The 19,875-nt window shown below is 42.9% G+C and overlaps 1 protein-coding gene across 2 annotated transcripts in view; it reads right to left on the bottom strand.

Annotated features, from left to right (window-relative positions):
- Nucleotides 1-19,875, bottom strand: part of NARS2 (asparaginyl-tRNA synthetase 2, mitochondrial) — a 48,967-nt gene that overhangs the window by 17,126 nt on the left and 11,966 nt on the right. Inside the window, exons 6-7 of one of the 2 annotated variants that reach the window (XM_054270064.1) lie at nucleotides 16,083-16,183; nucleotides 2,673-2,805 (exon numbers count right to left, since the gene is read on the bottom strand). In XM_054270064.1, coding sequence (XP_054126039.1) covers nucleotides 2,673-2,805; nucleotides 16,083-16,183 — 234 coding nt within the window. The remainder of the gene's footprint in view (nucleotides 1-2,672; nucleotides 2,806-16,082; nucleotides 16,184-19,875) is intronic. The other variant, XM_054270065.1, reaches the window with a different exon arrangement.

Here is a 19,875-nt window from a genome sequence, read left to right as displayed (position 1 = left end):
AAAACTTCCTTCTTGCATTTCCTAACTTTACAGCCTAAATAATGCCTTTTTTACCATGGCTTTGTATGTGCTTTTGATGAAATTCAATAACGACTGTATCACATGGCCTCTTTGAGACTCCATTAGTGTCATGAGTGAAGTGGGATCCTTTAAATATACTGCACTGCTGATACAGTGGAATGAAAAATAGAAGATAATGGCCTACAAATACACCTACATGACACAGCAGTGAAGAGGGAGGGAGGGAGTGATAACAGGCATCTCAGAGGACAAATAATACTGGAGACTTTGGTTCACCAATTCAGGTACTGGAGGGGCTGATGGCTCTAGGGGGTCCAGAAATTTCCACAACTGTACCACTTCTCCTGTCTGTCTGACCTTTTCCTAAATCCTTCTCTTTCTCATCCATTTTTGGAGGAGAAAAGAGGTCCCTCCTTAGATACCCTTACATATACCCTGCACACTAAAGCAGAAATACTATCACCCAGCCATGCAGCGTGAAGTACTGCACTGAGCACACGGGACTTTCCACAGAAAGTATTGTGAAACCAGCACTGTGAGAGTAGAAGCTTCTTTGTAGCACTAAAACACATTTTGGCACAGAACAGAAATTTAGATTGCATGATTAAGACACATGAGACTTCAGAAGAACTGTGCTACTAATTTAGGAATAACTGAGCTCTACTTTGTGCAATTACAGAGGGGGAAAAAAGGCCGCTGCTCTAAGACTTCAGGCCCTTTGTTCCCAAATACATGTAGCTTGGTTATTAAATCTCCTTTTTTCCCTTTTATTTCATAATGAAAACTATGTTTCTTTTGGAGCTTTGGCTGAAAGATCTCAAGCCTCACCAGTGAATGGTAAACATGTACATCTTTGTAGCAAGGCTCTTTAATGGTGTATAAGCAAATACTTCAAGATGTCCCTGAAGAAGCAGAGCATTCCGAGCACAGTAACTTGCTCAAGTGAGAGATACTTAGTCCAAATGTCCAATAGCAATTTTAAAAATAAATTTTTAACAATCCAGCTCCTTATGTGAGGACAAAGTTCAGATAATAACCCTGGCCAAGAGCCCTGAAGGCTTTCAACTGGGCGTTTTTCACTGAATAAAGAACTTGCAGATGATAACAAACAGACAAAATACCCGATGGGCAGATACATAAGAGAACACTGGATTTAGGTCAGTTACACCAGGAGATACACTTAGGTTTTAGAGCAACTAGCAGGGTTTTCTGTTGATTGAGGTTTTTTGTTTGGTTTGTTGTAAGAGAGATTGCTCAATGGTTTAAAAATAAACAAAGTGGGAACTCCACTTCCTCAAGTAAGAACACCACAAAATTAAGCCTGTTGCAATACATACTCACTATGAGAAATGCAAAATAATGGCTGCTAGGAGACTTTCTGTTATAGGGAAAGGTGCTTGTCAAAGACTTTGAGACAGAGGGAAGATTTAAAGAGAGCACAAGCTGAAATTTCACAAGATACTTAGCAACAACAAAGGCAAAAATTGAGAGGGCAAGTTCCTCCTTTCTCTACAAATAAAAGCCTTACAAATTCCAGAACAGTTCTCAAATCTAATTCTCTGAATTGTCTGAACTGGCTGTTTATACTTCAAAACCAGGAAGTTAAGGCTTTCCGCACACGGTATGTTGATTCTGTGTTGAAGGGCTCGAACACCACTCAACAGAAGACCCTGCTTACTATACTAGATAAAAGTAGTAAGGAATTCAATTGACTCCTGATTACCTAGAGAAACAAAGGGGCTCAGGAATTAAGGTGTGTACATATACACAGGTTGTGCTCTAAGAATACACAAAGCTGTGGAGAAAAGGAGAGACAAAAGAAAGAGGAGGATGCTATTCATGATGGAGTACAGACTCCCAATAGAGCAGTCCACACAGCCCAGTGTCATGGAGACATCCCAGATTCAGAAGCAACACACAGAGCACACCAACTGTGCTCTCAGGCTCTGCTGCTTCAGCACTGTTTATGACCCATGCTGAAGAAACCACCACCTGGATGTTATTTTATAAATCTGCAGCCAGTGCCTCAGGTGCTTTTCTTTATAAGGTTATTTTTTCAATCACTTTCTACAGAGCTTATCTGATAAATGAGAGTGTGTGTGTATGTTTACATACAAGTCCTACTGGGTATAAACTGGCTTATGCTGAGACTAGCAAGGTGTATAGGCATCCATCATGTGGTTAAACTCCATCTGAGAGGTCAATCCTTAAAAATCAAAAACCAGCTGATGAAGGATTTTCTCCAGTCTTCTGCTAAAGCCACAGTGAACAGTGTATGCCAGAAACTGTTGTTTCTTCTTCAGATTTCAATGCAGATTTCAAGGAGGCCTTTACAGAGCACACTGCTTAAACACTGCTCACTCAGTGGAAAGTGCTAAACATTTTGAAAGGGAGAGTGCCACTCATTAGCACTAGTCAAGCACATTTACATTCCCCGGCAATACAGCAACTGTGGAGCTTCCCATTCAGATGAGGGCTGTGTGCACCTATATCTTTCTATCCAAAGGAAGCAAACTCCTCCTTGGGAAATACCCATGCAACCTCTACTTGGTTCTCACAGGGTGAGAGGAGCTGTGACCCCAGCTGAGGGCAGGGACCACAGGAGGAAGAAACACTGGTACCAGTCCTGCATAGACATCTGGAGTGCCCACCTGCATGATGTCCTGAAGGCTTTCAGTGAAGGACAGCTCAGCCTCCACCATGTAGAACTCTGCCAGATGCCGGCGACTCTGCGAGTTTTCCGCTCGGAACGTCGGGCCAAAGGTGAACACATGAGTAAAAGCCCTGCAAAGCAGCAGGGAACAGGGCAGGTCAGGTCCAGCACACAACTGGGTCTGTTACACCTAAAGCCCTCACTTTTCTCCCAGCATCTAGAAACAATCATGTTTCCATTTCATCTTTGACCAGTTTAATGGCACTGCTGAATAAGCTGCTGTTACGTTCCTTCATCCAGGCATGGAGAGAGGTTATTCACACCTTGTGACTCAGAGATGTTGCGCACACACACTATTCAGCTTTCTCTGAACACAAGTCATGCTCAGGACACTTTTTGTAAGTGTGTGGGAATAAAATCCAACATTCTGCAGAACTGGATAACTAGAGAAGTATGTAGATACTATACCAATCATGCTATCCTCATCCACGTGCCTTTACACTTCTTTGCCTGCAATGCCTGACCTTCACAGGTGCTGTGAGACCCCAGTGCTCACCAGAGCAGAGTGGGCCGTGCAGCTGGAGCTGCTGGGCTGGTGGGCACTGAGGGGTGAGGCCCAGCAGGACGGGAGGTGTACGGTGTGCAGTCCCCCTCTAGTGGTACGACAGAAGTTCATTGCTCAGAGAGCCATGGAGATAAAGAACTGGGCTCCTCCACACAGCTAAAAATAGCTCAGCTGAGAGGGGTCCCTACTGCAGACAACACGTGGGGAGAGCACTTAATGCTGAAGCAGCCAATGCATTTCCTATTATGAAGCCATTTCTCCAACCACCTTCTGGGGAGTCTATTTAAATACATCCTCTCTTGTTCTGCAGTCATGTCATGCTGTGATTCCACTTCCTTCATGAGAAACCTTCCTATCAAACACCAAGACACCTTTTTGATTTTACATGGGAAGCTGCACTTCAAGCAATACATTTTACACTGTGATCTATGAGTACATGAGCTCCTGGACACCCTCAAGCCAGTGAGAGCTTCCCAAATACATGCTGTGACATATCTATGTTTCCTCTCATGCTTCATGGGAAGAAAAACCGTGACTGGGGAAGACAGCAAGCTGCTTCAGAAAAACCATGAACTGGACAGCTGCTAACTTTGGTACATCTTTAACTTGGTGTTATTTTTAGCTGCAGACAGCATGTAAGAGAAAAAGAACCCGATCAGTAGAGATTAAGCACAGTTTGACACTCATGAAAGGATGCATGCTAACTGCTGGGGTTGGCATTTGACTTGCATCTTGCTCTGCAAGCTTTCAACTTAAAAAGGACGTTCACTGAAGTTTCTGAACAGGCTAATTTTGTTCAACTGAAGTTTAAATAAACAACACTACAAAAAGCAGCATTTTTCCTTCGCCCCTTATGGAGACATCTGTGCTACAAATAAAGGAACACACGCATTCTGCTTCACTCATCTGTTCCCTCATGTCACATGTTGGTTAAAGGTTATGATCCAAAGAAACAGCACTTTCTTTTTCCTTGAGTTGCTAATAGCAAACACACTAAAAGTTTCAGGTCAAAACCCTGAATATATAGCCTGCCTGTAGGTTTCTTTTCCCCATGGCTCTGTTTTCCTTCCTCCAAAAAACACACTTTCCGTCTGCACTTTGCTCTTTTATCTGTCCTCTCTCATATATGACCACAGCATCCACAACCAACTAACCAGATTTTGCAGCAAACATCTTCCTTCAAGCATCATTTTCAGCATGCCACTATTCCCTCTGCTGCCTTTCTCACTTGCTGAAATGTTACTGTAAACTTCTGTTACTCCATTATTCTCCTTCAAACTGCCCTTCGCTGTAGCATCTACAAAACCTCAGCAATGTTTAGATAAGTGATGTACCAAGACTGATGTACCAAGACTCACTGCACAGGTCATTCACTATTATTTCATCAGCTCCTTGTGATCCCCCATCTGTAGCCACCTGTTGTCTTGAGTTATGCAGAAATTCATGTTCTTCCTCACATGGCCTTCTTTGTTTTTTTTTCCATGCTCCTAACAGCACCTGGCACAACAAGGTCTCCGATCCAAAGTTTAAGAGCCTCAACTGCTATAGCAATACAAACAACAAATACAAAACAGTGAGTCATGCAGTCAAAATCATCTTATGTTTAAGGCAGAACCAGTCAAAAGTTTTTGTTTGCCAGGTTGCAGAGGTAGGCCTGCAGTGGGAAACAGGAGTTAGAGGCAGGTTCTTGCTCTACCTGCCCCCATGTTTCAGGGTTTTGCTAAAATATTTCAATTTGAGGCCCTTCAGTTAAAGAAAGAATTTTTTCTAAATAAATGAGTTTAGTCACAAGTTCAGTTTGTGACTGAGCCAGGATCAGACACGAGATGAAAATATTGTGAAAAGCTTACAATTGCTGTAAGTACTCATTGAGGTCTGCTCAGTATGATGTGCAGGTCTCTAATGTCTCACTGACATGAAGGCCTCAAAGTAACACTGAAAACTGAAGTGTGACACTAGCTGGCTTGCATGAGATCCTTTCCCACAGAGCAACAGCCTGGCTTCAGGGAGAGATGTTTCTCAGTGCCTGTCCATGCACAGACACTGACACTTCAGTTACTGTAGGTTACTGGGGCAGGACAGTCTCCAGCAACACAGGCTACCAAGAGCACTTTGAACTGCACTTATTTCCTACTGATCAGCAGCCCAAGCATCATGACTAGTTACTCATCTTCCAAGGGGCTTGCTGTCTGCAAGATACCTAAAAGTAATCAGAAATAAAAAAACCCCACCCTCTTATTGCTCCAAGATGTCAGCCATGGTCAAACACTTCATAGTCAGAGATCAATTTTGTACTGCAAGAATAAAGCCTCTCTGTGCCCAAGATAGCTTTTAGGGAGGGCAAGTGCAGAACAACTCCCACAGGAACCAACTTCTGTCTCTCCTCAGCTCTAGGCACTTGCACACACAGAGAACCACCTATGTTTACAAAACAAACCATTACCACTGTGACTCTCTGGACTACCCCAAGGTGACAGTAAATATAAGGGCCTTGTGATAGCCTGTAGAACCTAACATCACTGGTGTGAGGCTGAATTTGTCTGACCCTTGAAAAAAGGGAAAAACAACACTCACCCCTAGCCCCCCTCCCCATCAAATAAACCCCCACCTGCAGGGAGGGGAGGAATCATTCACTTCTCAGGCTAACTGTAAAGGGGAAAGACAGATATGAGTAACTGTGAGAACTTCCCCAGGATCCTGGGACCCTGGCAAAGGGAAACTAGCCAGATGTCACACTGGCAAAGCGATCAAAGGAGCCCAGTAAATACAAGTCATCTGGTAACAGCACTGTAGCACTGACCAGAGGCCTGGACATAACAGAGAAACACAGCTGAAAGTACACATAGTCACTGTTATCAGCTCTGTGCATGAACAATTATTTTCCATCCAGGCATTTATATACTGTTTACTGTGCCCTGCCATTCAAGATGTCAAGCAAAAGCCCATTATACAAATCAAGTCTTTATTTGTACTTCATCTGCTATAAAAATATATCTGTGATTTGTTACTGCTGTAGCACACTGAGCAAGCACAGATATATCAGAAAAGAGGGATGGGAGTTGCCTCTGCTCCGATTTCATGGTACTGAGAGCAAATCCAGTCATTTTGTTCTATGTGCATTCAGCACCTAGCACAATGGAGCCTCAGTGCAGTGCTGTGACTCCTATGCTCTATGATGCAAATAATCAATCATTTAACATTCCCAGACCTCTGCAAGACTTCCAGCATTTAAAAATAACTTGAAAATTCTGTCTAAGTCACCAAAAGTGCCTAGGTCAGTTTGGGTTGTGGGCACTCATGAGTCTTTAAAAAAAAAAAATCAGTAGGGCTAATTCCTCATCTCCAACAAAAGCATACACACAGGACAGGAAAAAAAAAAAAAGCCGACTAATCTGCTGAGCCTTTTTCCCCAGCCATTACAGGCAGAGCAGTAATGTCTGTAACACTCTCCTCGTACGTGCTACCAAAGAACACAAGAGAGGCTTTGAAACGAGTCCTTTTGCAGCCAGCTTTGCCCAGATCAGAGCTCTGGACAGCAAGCCTGAGTGCATTTATGCAGTTCACAGGCGCTGCCGGGGTCGACACCACAAGAAGGCACAGAGCTGCTTAATTAATTGCTCCCTTTCTGTGACTGTATTTCCCTCTGCGCAGTTCTCTGGGAAAATTTGAGAGCTTAATGTGGAGGCCAAGAGAATACCCACAGTACTCCTTCCAACACACTGAAACGCATCAAAAACCAGGGCCCCATCCTGCAAACACTGAGCTTTCTCACCCCAGCCCAGTGAAGGGCCCAGCCATTGTTAGCTACAGGGTCCCAGGAGTCCCTTTGGACACCAAAGCAGTACCTGGAAGTGTTGCTGGGACACAGCCATCCTCTGCCACCCTTGTGTTCTCTGCCCTATGAACAGCCAGGAAGGGAGAAACTTCCCCCCTTTCACCTTTACTTCACACACTATTAAAACAGTCTCCAGAAGCAGGCACCTTTGGGAGCTCTCTGCCATGCAGAATGAAAGCTCATTTTGTTTGAGTTCACTGACATTTCATTACAGAGGAAGTGAAGTATCTGTACCCAAAGCTGCTTCAAATCATTCTTTTAATTAAACTCATGCAATGTTTGTAGGCCTCAGCGTCTCTGCCTTACTGGCAACTTTTATGGTGCAATCCAAATAGAATTAATTGTGCTGATGGTTCCCAAGCCAGGAATGGATTGTGCTCCTTTTCTGAGCCAGGACTCCACGTTGCTACCGAGGTAATAAAGACTTATTTGTGCTGTCGAACCAAGGGCATATAACTCTGAACAAGGCTATTAATCAAGAAGATGCAATCCCTGCACAGTCAGCTTACAACCAATGCCAAGGTCACACCACACAGTAGTGACACAGCTGGAGGCAGAAGCTGGTTCCTGTGACTCAGGGCTAAGCACTAAACCACACCAGTACACACAGGGAGCAAAGATGTTTCTCAAAACTTCATCATCCCAGTGATTTCTACTGTAAGCCATAAAAATACACTACCAACATGGCAGAGGGGGAAGAATTCATTTTCATGGTGCCCTTGATGTCACCCCAAAATACAACACACGCATTGATTACTCTGGCAATATCTGTAGGGATGAGTTAAGCTGAACAGTGACTTGTGCCAAATCTCATCTTTGGCCATGCTAAATGAATACAGCATGTAACCCTTCAACACAGGGTGCTCCCCTGCACCATAATCCACCAACTCCTCCCTGCCATACACATACTAAAATCTAGATTGCAAGAAAATCTAGAAACAGTAACTTATAACCCAAACACAAAAGAACACACAATGTTAGCAGAGAGGGAGAAACCCTCAGCAAGGTGACTCTGAAGCCCAGCAGTTTATCTATCCATTGTCCTTTCTCTTAGGAAGGGAAAAAGTTAATAAAGTGAGCCATCTGATTTAATTCCCCTCTGTCCTGGCATGACCATATGAATTTTGAGCATCGAGAACCTGCCTGCTCCACTGAAATAAGCAGGTGACTTTGCTCAGCTGCCAGGATGCACCAGTTAGCTGCAGTGATTGACCTGAACATGAATGGGATTGTTCAGGGATGCTGAAATTTGTAATTTGAAAGATGCTCTGGCCCTGTGCACAAAACCACATACACAGGCAATGATTCAAAATATCAGCCCAATGTTTCCTGGGTCTAGTTTTGGAGAAGCTGGAAGCCCAGAGCACCTAATGATGAGAGTGAGGTACAGATGCTCAGCAGTGGGGACAAGAGGAAGAATATTTTAAATCCTTGAGCTAGGTAGACTGTGTTAAAAAATACTTGTCAGAGTTGGACAGAAATATCTGGGTTTTAATCTCAGTGCAAAAATAATGCTCCCATTACTGTTGTCTGGTGGTTTGTATTCTGCCCAATGAAAATATACATTTCTGTTGAAAAGGCAGCAGAAGGGGCTGAATTTTACCCAGAAAAATGAGGTTTTAAAGACTCCCCACAGGCCATTTCTGCTTGCCCTCTGGGGAAAGGCAGATGAGAAAAGCTGCATCTTGACAAAGACTTTTGTAGCAGTACGTGAGGCTCAGGCCTGGGCAGCAGAGCTGGTGTGCTGAGTGCTGAGGTTTTGGCTCATGCTGCGACGAGATGGGACTGTACTTCCTTTTGTAAGCAGCCAAAAATAAATACATAAATTAAAAAAAAAAAAAAGAAAGCTAAGTTCCCAGACAGGGACTGGGAAGTGCCAACTTCCCCCTGCAGCCAGTCAGAGTGAAGCAATGCAGCAGCTTCTCTCGCTGCAACTTCCAAAGGGCAGGGATCCACGATGCCCGCAAGGCTGCATGTGCACAGCACCCTCCTGCCACGCTCCAGGACCTGCTCTCCCCTTGCCACAGCCTCTGCTCCAGCTTCAGCGGCACAAAACAGAAGATGGGATAAGGATCCTTCCCAGGTCATCCCCTCTGCTTGAATATGATCCAGGCACACACGAGTAATTAACAACAAAGTGACCCATATACCCTAATTATCTGGCGATCACCCAGAAGTTTGTTTATTAAACCTCTCAGCAGAGCTAGACACTGGATTGTTAGTCTACAGATGGCAGGAGAACACGGGAAAACCGAGACAAAGGACATAAAGAGTTACTCAGAGCCATACAAGTCATCTGCTCCAGGCTTAAAGACCTCATCAGCCTGGGTCCTCCACCCTTCTATGCAAGCGTTGTACTTCATTGTCAGTGGAGTCTTGCTCTGTCCTAGTTTTGACATTATTGTTTCTAATTAAAGTCAATAAAATGGCTGATTAGCAATGAAAACTCAAGCTGGGTTGATGAAAGCCACCAGAGTAGTTGAGGATTTATTCAAATAATCATTTCCCATTCTCTAGCTAACAGAGATATTCTACAAAGGAGTGATACAAAATATTCTAAAGATTTAAATAAAACAGGTAGCTAAAATGTTTTTCAAACTTAATCATCCCATTGACTCCTACTCTAAGGCATTAAAATACATTACCAACACGTTAGGAGGGAACAACTGGGTTAAATCTTTTTCCTTTCAAAGTGGAAAAAATCCATGTTCTATAAAAATTGCATTATAACAGCCAGGAAGAGGATAATTAATTTTAATTTTTTTTTTCATTTTTCAGATGAACATTGGTGTTATGAATTCTGCAAGTATCAATCACAACACAAAAAAGCATCAGTGGGTGCAGTACTGAGCAAAGGGAGTCATGGTTCAGGCCACATTCCAAAGTTTGGGTGTAACTATTTAAAACCTCCAAAGCCTCAAATTCTACACTAACTAAACAAAGTAAACAACCGTATCAAAAAAATTACTAAAATCCATATAAAATGCAACATGTTACCGCTGACTACAACACGTATCTATATTCTATTCTACTTTAGTACAATGGCAGCAAATCGAAGAACTTCAGGGCATGTGCTAATGGATTTGTGCATCTATTTCAAGGAAAGCTGTGGGAGCAAATAGGGATGAAGTTGCCTGACTTCACATCTCATCCTGGAGCCATCTCCTGAGGGACAGAGTCTCCTTGAGAAGCAGGAGCTGCAGCCTAGACACAAGGCAGGTTCATGCTCTCATAGGGTATTAAGTTTGCCATGGTGTTGTTTTGCTTACTGATGGTGAGCTGAGCTGCCCACAGGCTTCTTGCTTGCCTCAGTCACAAAGTAAAATAAGTTTCCAGGAGTCACCACAAATGTGGCAGAGGAACATGTGGGCAGAGGGTTGTGACAGCCAGTACTGTCACTCACAAAGCCACAGTTTCTTAACCCCTGCAGCTCTCACAGCATTGTCCAGGCACACGGATGCAGTGGAGCTGCAAGGCTCTCCACACATGTGGATGCTGGGTTCTCCTGCCACGGATCCTACAGCACCCACCACTGACTGGAACAGGGATGGTCAGGTATTCAGAGAAGGAAAAGGGACTATGCACTGGATTCAAGACAGAAACACAGTGGTTCAACTTAGCTTACTTGTAAAATGAGGACCAAGAATTTCAGCTGAGGACATGTTTCACCAGATGAACATGAAACTGTCTCTTCTCTTGCTCCTTGCACTTGATTTTTACGGCAAGGACATAACACAAAGAGCACATAGTTCAAGACCGCAGGGATTGCATTCAGCCCTGCATGTGAGGATCCCAGAACATGGCTGAACTGCAGCTAACCTCAGCACACACTCACTCATGCTTGCAAGCAGATTACCTGCTTACCCTCCCCAAAATGTGGAGAGGAAAAAAGGACCAACGGGAAATCCATGTGGCTGTAAAGCTCCAACTAGCCAAGCAACTCTAGACTCACTGTTGTACCTACAGAGTTCATCTATTTGGCCTCCCAGTAATACAAAGTCATTAACAATCACTGCAGCAGTCATGAACCAGACTGAAGTATGCAGTAATTGATTAAAACCAGACATGTCACGGTAGCTTTTTATAGATCCAATTAAGTGTCAGCCTAATTAATGGAACTTAGTGCACTAATTATAAGAGTCTGCATTATGACTCAGACTCAAACAAATGTTGTGCAAGAAATGTCAGAAATTTTTTTTCAGACATCCAAGATAAATAATTACACTTATTTTTGTTACTTCTTAGCAACAGGAATGTTATACAACTGGACATCATTCCTGCAGCTGCATTCAGAGGAATTTAAAATTGTACAGTGTAGAGCAAATATTTGTTTAAAGACAATGTAATCTGTGTCATCATTAGCAAGTCATTTTGGAATCAAATTTTAAGAGCGTGTGTTGCCAGACTGCTGAGAATGAAGTCTCTTTTATGGAAGACAGCCTCAAACACATCTCTTTTGAGTTCTGCAGTGTTTTCTTGAACATCAAAATGACAGCTCTCTCTCATTCTCCATCCTCCATGCTTTGAAAAACACTGAAGTACTGGCATTTTAAAAGTGAAATCAGTGTGATTTTAGTACCTTCTGCAAACAACAGGAAATTCACTGAGTTCAGCTCTCTACAGACTCAGGCAGACACAGCCAAAATAGTCTGGATGACTGAAATGCTTTTTAGATCTTCTCTGCAACCTGCAAAACCAGTTGTAGAATTGCAGAGAACATCTGGATTAGGCAGAAGAGCAGCAGAATAGATGATGGTTTAGCAATTGAGGGGATGTGCTTGAGGAGAGAGGGATTAATTACGCTGCATCTAAACCAAGCTTGATAAGTAGACGTTAGCAGACAGAAGTCTGAATGAAAGGCTGAGATTTTAAGTTAGCAGGAAAAAACAAGTCTGGGGATGTTGAACTGAAATTGAGCTAGAGAGATAATTCACCAAGATGGTATTGTGCCTGAAATAGGTGGAGAGGACAATGAGAACAAAGGCAAGAAAAAAACTTAGAAGAAGAAAATTACTTGGGCTGGAAGGGACCTCAGCAGGTCAATGGTTCAGTCTTCTGTTCAAAGCAGGGTCAGCAAGAAGGCCAGACCAGCTCAAGGCTCCACCTAGCTGCGTTTCTGGTGAAGAGCACACAGCACCTCTCATCAATCTTGTTCAATGCTTGACTGATTTCTCCGTTATTTCCCCCCCTATGTCCACTGAGAACTTCACTTTTCTCAACTTATCCCCACTGCTTCTTGTCCTCCTGTCATTCACCACTGCAAAGGGTGGGTCTGTCTTTGGAGAATCTCCTTGCAGGTCCTAACAGGCTACTATAAGGCTGCCCCTCAGCCTTTTATCTGGAGGGAACTTCAACACAATGTGAGATGAACAAGAGAGGAGAAACCTAGTGAGGGCCTGATAAGAGAGAAAAGAAACAGGGCTAAGGAGGGCAAGGAATGATGAGATAACGTATGCTGCCAATTAGGGAGGGGATAGCTCCCAGAAGTTTTAAGAAAAGCAATTTTATTTAAGCTTATGATGCAAAAGGCAGAAGAGACAGGGCCTGGGATGAAGTGTGGCACAAGAGAAAAACAGTGATGTTAAACTATTAACAAGAAGGGCTGAAAAGAGAGGAGCATGTGCAGCCTGTGGGAAAGGAGAATAAAAAAAATAATTACTGCAGCCAGTGAGCTATACTTCTTGACAACAAATGACTTTGGCTGTCTCCAGTATGGTTCTGAATCATCTTCAGCTGTCACAGACCCTCCAGCCCAGTTCAGGCCCCCAAGGGGGCCTTTGTCCTCACCAGAGGACTGGGGGACAAGGAATACCACATGGACTTCACAGCAAACCAGTGACATTTCAAACCAGATATGAGGACGCAGACAGCCCTGCACTTGTACCACACGCACTGGCTACTGACTCATCGGAGACCGAGGAGACTGAAGGGGAGAGCTCTATTACTGAATAAAGACTTTTCTGGAGACCTTAAAAAGCCCATGGATTTACAGCAGCTGACAATGATTCAGACATGCTGAGCAGACAACCTAGATGCTGTCACTGCTAAGATGAGGCACAATGAAATGAGAAGTTGTGCCAAGTAGGCCGTGTGTGTCACACTGAGAGACAAGACGAACTCCTCTGACCTTGCCTTCAGTAACAAGCACACAGCACAGCAGACGGTCAATAAACGCAGGAACATCTCTCTTCCCACTTTTCCTCAAAGGAAAAACTCATCAACTATAAATGGCTCACTGCTCTCTCCTGTGATCAGGAATAGCATCCCAAGCAATCCTGCCATGAAACACAGCCCTGGACAACACACAAGCATGGGCATTCAGGTCTGCAGATAAACTCTCTGCAAGGACACAGAAGATGTGATTCCAGACTCATCTGGTAAGTCTCCTCCATACCTCCCTTTCCAGCCTTTTCCAGCCACAGCTTGGAGGTTGCTCATGAGGTCTGTAAAGCTAAAAGCTAACCCCAAAATTACATGAGTGCCTACTTGACCTTCTGCTCCCCTTCTACGTACACCTCTCCAAGGACAAATTCCTGCCTGCCTCTCACACCTATCCTGCTCCACCTCTACTTTCCAATGGACTTATGCAGGATCTGTCCCTCTCCCAAGTCCTACAAGTCACAAGAGAATACAGGTCAAGACTAGATGGGGAAGGTTCTCCTCAGCATTTCTATCTCAGTCTGCTCCCACAAATTCTCAGGAACAAAGTGTTCTCCAGAGCCTTAAGACTGCAACACTTAACATTATATCTAAGCTAAAGTAATTTTAGATGACTAGATAATTTTATAGATGTGAAGAATTTAGTCTGGCTAAAACGAAGGGTAAATTTCATGGAATCAAATCCACAACAGATAAATCTTTACTGTTTTACCTGATTTGTTTATTGGGAAGACCAGAATATTTCCATTTTGGAGGTGGAAAACTCACTTTTTTACTACTCTAAGACTATGAGTGAAAGTCTCAAGTCTGTCAAAGAGAATGTTCTCTTTTATAATAGGTTTGGTCTTCATCTACACTGAATTTTCCAATAAATTAACTAAATTAGTACATTGAGCAGCTGCCATGAAATCAGCACAACAACCCTTATCTGAAGGCACATTTTTCTGAGCAGTTGCAATGTGGGTTCTCCTCAGACATGGTACTTCAGCCAAATCACTGCTGGCCAGCTGGACAGCTGATAGAGCCTGTCAGAGACCAGATCTCAGGCAGGTAGCACTGCAGTTGTTTGCCATGTACCAAGGGGGGCTCATAATGAACTTACGGTGACTTTAAAAACACTTTTAAAGTGATCAGTTACTGTGGAGTGGAAACCTTCTGAAAATGGGAGGGATAAAATCCTAGCTTTGGATAATGTGAACTTTAAAGATTGGCCTTTCCAGGAGTTCTGACCTGTATTTCTAATAGTGTTTGCTGTCTATACCTCAATATGCAATGTCGAGAATCAGTGCTGGAGTTTTTTATGTAATCACTGTAGCACAGTTTATGGGCTGCTGATAAATAGCTGCAATGAAATTATTCAAAGGGCAATTTTTGCATACAAATCAAAACATATAAATTTTTTCAGAAACCTCTTTTCTGCCTGGTTTGTTCTTCCTGAGTGATATGGTCTATTCTCAGACCAGCTCAATGTCTGCAATATGCAGAAACACTCAAGCTAGACATTCTTGATAGACAGGGTGTTTCTCATGTGGTGCCCTGCCTGCTGTGGCCAAAGCACAGGTCACTTGGCAGCAGATATTAGCTGTGTCATCTCAGATATTAGCTGGGGCAAGTTAATGAGGAAGAGGTGTGTTTAATTGAAGGGGGAGAGATTTTGGTCCATGGAAAATGAGATGGCATGGGTTTGTATGTGTTAGACTTAATTGACTGTCATGCATCGTGACCTTTACTGAAAGATGTAATTCAAGTAAGAAATTCCAAAGAAGCAACGTGGATTCTAATGATCAACCTGAAATACAATCTCTCTCTATTACATCAGGCTGTATCCCTTAAATAGTACACAGCCTGCTCTAAGATAAAGCTAAACTCAGCAGATTACTTGTCTGGTAAATACTTTTTCCATTGATATCACTCAGATGCACCTTACTCTCTAAGGACGGATAAATAAAAAAATCAATGCTCTTCAGCATGCAGTACATTACAGCTTCATGTTCCTATTTTACAGTAGTGTGTTGTTCTTACGGATATTTTGAATAAATCTAGGGCCATCTAAATTTAGATGTGTTTATTCATAATGGAGCATAGCTGTTCTGGGAACCTGCTCCTTTTATTTATACTTTATTTAAGTACACTGAGTTTTTGAGGCCTGCAGCTCAAGTGGTATTGAATCTCTTCAGTCTTCAAAAATAAATGAAGTTCTTCTGGATGCAAAAGCACAGCACAGATACATCACACAGCATTAACTCTCTAGATGCTGTGAGTCCCTTCAGAGCATAGAATTATTAAATGGTTTTGGAAGTGACCCCAAAGATAATTTTGTTCTAACTCCCTGGCCATGGGCAGGGACATCTTCCACTACCCCAGGTTGCTCAGAGCCCCACCCAACCTGGCCCAGAACACATCCAGGGATGAGGCATGCATCCCTAGGTGTGTTCAAGTTTCTCTGGTAAATGTGTGCCAGTGCCCCACCACCCTCAAGTAAAGAATTGGTTCCTAATATCTAATTCAAACCTTTCCTCTTTCAATCTGAAGCCATCCTCCCTTGCCCTGTAACTCCATGCCCTTGTCCAAAGCCTCTCCTCAATTCTCTTGTAGCCCCTTAAGTACTGGAAGGGGCTCTAAGGTCTCCCTGGAGCCTTCTCTTCTCCAAGCTGAACAATTCCAGCTCTCTCAGTCTGTGTCCACACAAGAGGTGCTCCAGCTCTCTCTCTAGGCTGGCCTCTCAGCACCTGTCATCCAGCCACTGCTGGTATTTCTGGCAGATAACCACAGCAGATACCTGATGGATACCAAAATTACCAGCTGGGAATATCCCACAGACGAAGACGAAAACTTCTAATTTTGCTCACCCTGCCATTACTTCCAAATGGAGCTGGCCAGAAACTGTCAGGAAGGCAGGCACATTGAAGAAATGGCTCTTTTCCACTGAATCCTCTTCCTCTCTTGATGTCTGTAACAATGAGGAACAAGTCAGACCATTGGTGTTTAAATAAAAAGCACAGCACGCAGCTTATTTTCCCTCTTTTCAAAGCATCAATTTTCACTTTCCTACCAAGATGAACAGAGAGGAGGAAGAGAAGAATCTCTGTTATTTGTAGTTTGAAGCTTCATACAGCATTGCCTTCAAAATTCAATTTCAAGCCTGATGAGAAAATGGAGGAGTGTTTTCTGTGTCAGCCCCACTGTCTTTCAGAAAAAACCTGAAACACAGTGTTATTTTCTTTTCACAGGGAAATGAATTTGTTTCCACTGGAAAAAGACAAACAGAAATAAAAGAAAGCAGTGCAATATCCTCTTAAGATCTGTTATTCAGTCTTCAAAAATATCTCAACTGAAACTATACTAATTTGGAGACATCACAGCTTACGTATTATATAGGCAGTGAAAAATAAGCTATGTTTCATTTCAGCTTTTGCATGGTTTTTTTCAGGTAATCAGATATTTTAAGCATAAAAATCTACAAGTAATAGAAAATTTAACAAGTTCAGTGTTCCATTATGAAAAACCTCAAAAGAAAAAAAAAGTCCGAAGAGACAATAGGCACAGATTTTAAAAAAGACACACAAAAATTCATCTGAAAACAAGAATAACCTTTAATATTTACTGTGGGTGTCAAGCACTAGAACAGGTTGTCCAGAGAGGCTGTAAAGCCTCCATCTGGGGAGATATAAAAAACTCAGCAGCAGAGTACTGGACAGCTTGCTCCAGCTGACCCTGTTTGAGCACAGTGAGATGGATTAGATGATCTCTAGGGGTCACAACTCTGACTTTTAAAGAAACATGAGGATAAATTATATTGTGTATCAACATCTTGTATATTTCAATGTCATCCCTAAACTTTAGAGGAGCCAAAGGTTCAGGAGAAAAACAGAACGAAACCTCAAAGCTAATCTGAGGTCTGGCTGATCTACATTCACTTCCAAACAAAGACTTTCTCCTGTAATAAGTTTGAAGTACCCAAGGTGTAGCTCCTAGGAGTCATGCTAAGTGTTGCTAGTTCAGCTAAGTATGCCACTGCCTCCAGCCACCCCACTCCCCGACTTGCTTTGTCACAGGGAGCCTTGTTCTCCAGCCTTTGATAGCCTACAACTTGCCATTTTTCTCTTATGAGCTTGAAGGTGTTGCTTTTGTTCTCAAAAAGCTCTGCTGCTCATCACAAAGATAAAACAGTGACTTCCAAAAACCTCAGATCACAAGGCAGTTTTATCTCTTCACAGCATCACACTGAAGAAAAGAGCAAGCTTGCCTTGTTCCACAGAGATCAATGAAAATATGACAATTTGTGGCTCTAACCCCAGGACTGCTTCCTTTGTTTCAGAGGTCTTGTGGTTCTAAAAAAACCAAACACCAAACTCTGAGGATGCAGAAGCAGGTCCCTACTGTTTTCATCATATAAACCCAGAGCATTTGCTCAAAAACAATAAGGATATTAATAAACATCAAACATTCACATACTGCAGCCCCAGAACCATAGCCAGAACACTAAAGAGAAGAGCCATGGTTTCTGGTTTCTCTTTTACTGCAAGCTTAGTTCAGACATTCCTTGTTTCACCAGTGAAAAATCCCACCTAATCCTGTAGGATGCAACTTCTAAACAATGAGAAAGAGACAAACTAGAAGCAAGAAAAGAACAAGAAGTCAGCCACAAAGTCTCAATGCTTCCCCCCAAATCCACAAACAGGATATAACTGTCTCCAGGAGCTGGGGCCTGGTTTATTTATAATGACTTTGTGTAATTTTTCATTCTTCAAATTAGATGTGATCTCAGAGAGACATAAGGAAAAGAGAAACACAGTAAGTGAGACAATCTACAACTCAACTGGGCTCCTGAAAACCTGCAGCCTGTTTGAGAGGTCACTGAGAGATCCCAAGGTGTTTGTCAGCATTGTGAGCAGCTCCTGAATGGCTTCAGACAGAAGGTAGAAGCATAAGCACAGCAATATTTAGATTAAATGTTACTGCCCCATCACCATCTGATGACCTCCGCTCTCCACAGCTGCCCACTTGCTCTCTCTCATCCTAAGGCACAATACTCAATGCAATGGTACAACACAGCTCATGCAGAAAACTTTTCTGTGTAGGAAAAATTAAATGCCTCCCTTTTTGTTCAGAATGGATACCTTCAGCAAAGGGAGATTCCAAAATCAGCAGCTGCACATTTCATAGGTACAAGTATCAGCTAATCCACTGGAGGTGATTCCTCCACTTTATACATTTGAGCACAGGCCAATGTTCCCAAGTGCCTGTGCCCCAGATTCATGCTCAGCCTTTTAGATCAAGATGGCTTCTTTATTATATGAAACCACAGCTACTGGTACAAGATAAACAAATGGTAGGGGACACTATCCCTTCACTGCTGACACTGGCTGAGACTGGTTTTCATGTCCATGACCAGCAAAATGAAGCAACAACACTGTGGTGCTTTTACTTCAATTAGATGGACGCTTCTCCCAATTCCCAACCCCAAAACAAGGACTTGATAAAAGATTAGGAGGTGAATTATGGGTTTCCTTTCAAGCTCTTTCCATCCCAGAGTCGACAACTACCCAAATTACAATGGGGAAAAGGGAGAGAGAATCTGTATGAAACATCTTGGTGTCTCAGAGTAAATGTGCTATAAACATGCTAGTATTTGACATAAACTTCAAAGGCTTTTTATTCTCATTCTGAATACAAGAACAACTGGATTTAGTACCTGTTTTGTTCTCCATCTCCTCAAATGTCTAATGATTTAATTTAAAATTATTCCCTTTGATGTCAGTCTTGTATTAACTTCTCCTTGAGGCAATTAGCTTCAGCAGAGTACAAACTGTTTGATTCTGTCTTCTACTCTATGCAAGCCAAAAGCATGAAGGGATCAGAGAGGACTTGAAAAGCTCACAGAAATCATTGCTGTAGCTCTAGCCCAGGCCCACACAACCATGCTGCTGCAGCTTCCCAGAAACACATCTTTAATCCAGATTTGCCCTCTGTGACACCCCATCATAAACATTATTGGATTTTGCTTTTCAGACAACCCCTGCAAAATTCCTAACTTCTAAGAAGTCCTCCTTGCAATTCCAGTCCTAATTCTGACCAGCTGGACTTGCACTGAGCAACAGCAGCTGGTTCTGCTGAGACACACATCTCATAAACATGTACTGGAATGCATAACATCTCATAAATACGGACTGGACAGGCAGATTTGAATCAGGTAGAAATGAGGAGAAACTGGGAGAGCTAGAACATGAAAAAGCCAGCTGTCCCTCAGCTCAGGTCCAGCTTACTCTGATCCCTGCTGAGCACTTCCCTGAAGTACCAGTCTCTCAGGCACTGGCTGCCTCCCAGACCATCACACAGCTCTAAAAGGGAAAACACCTTACAGACACAAATACTGTTGTGTTTAACTGTGATCCTCCCCAGCAGATCCCAGCCTTTTTTGGTGCTGACAAGGATATTTTTCAGTAGTACCAAAGGGATGGTAGGAGTAAGTTTCTGCATCTTCAGGAGCAGGTACATATTGCTGGTGCCACAGCTGGCACAGCCACAAACCTGCACCATCAGGACCCTAAAAACTTTGACATTGATTCGTGTGAGCGAGGGTCAAAAAACCCTCGAAAACTCAATCTCCAGATGCATTTTAGAGAAGAACTGTCCAGATAC

Source organism: Melozone crissalis, unplaced genomic scaffold (assembly GCF_028551555.1).
Source record: "Melozone crissalis strain CALT ecotype California unplaced genomic scaffold, PUWL_Pcris_2 ptg000008l_1, whole genome shotgun sequence".
NCBI lineage: Eukaryota > Metazoa > Chordata > Aves > Passeriformes > Passerellidae > Melozone > Melozone crissalis.
This window is presented reverse-complemented; position numbering and strand designations above follow the sequence as displayed.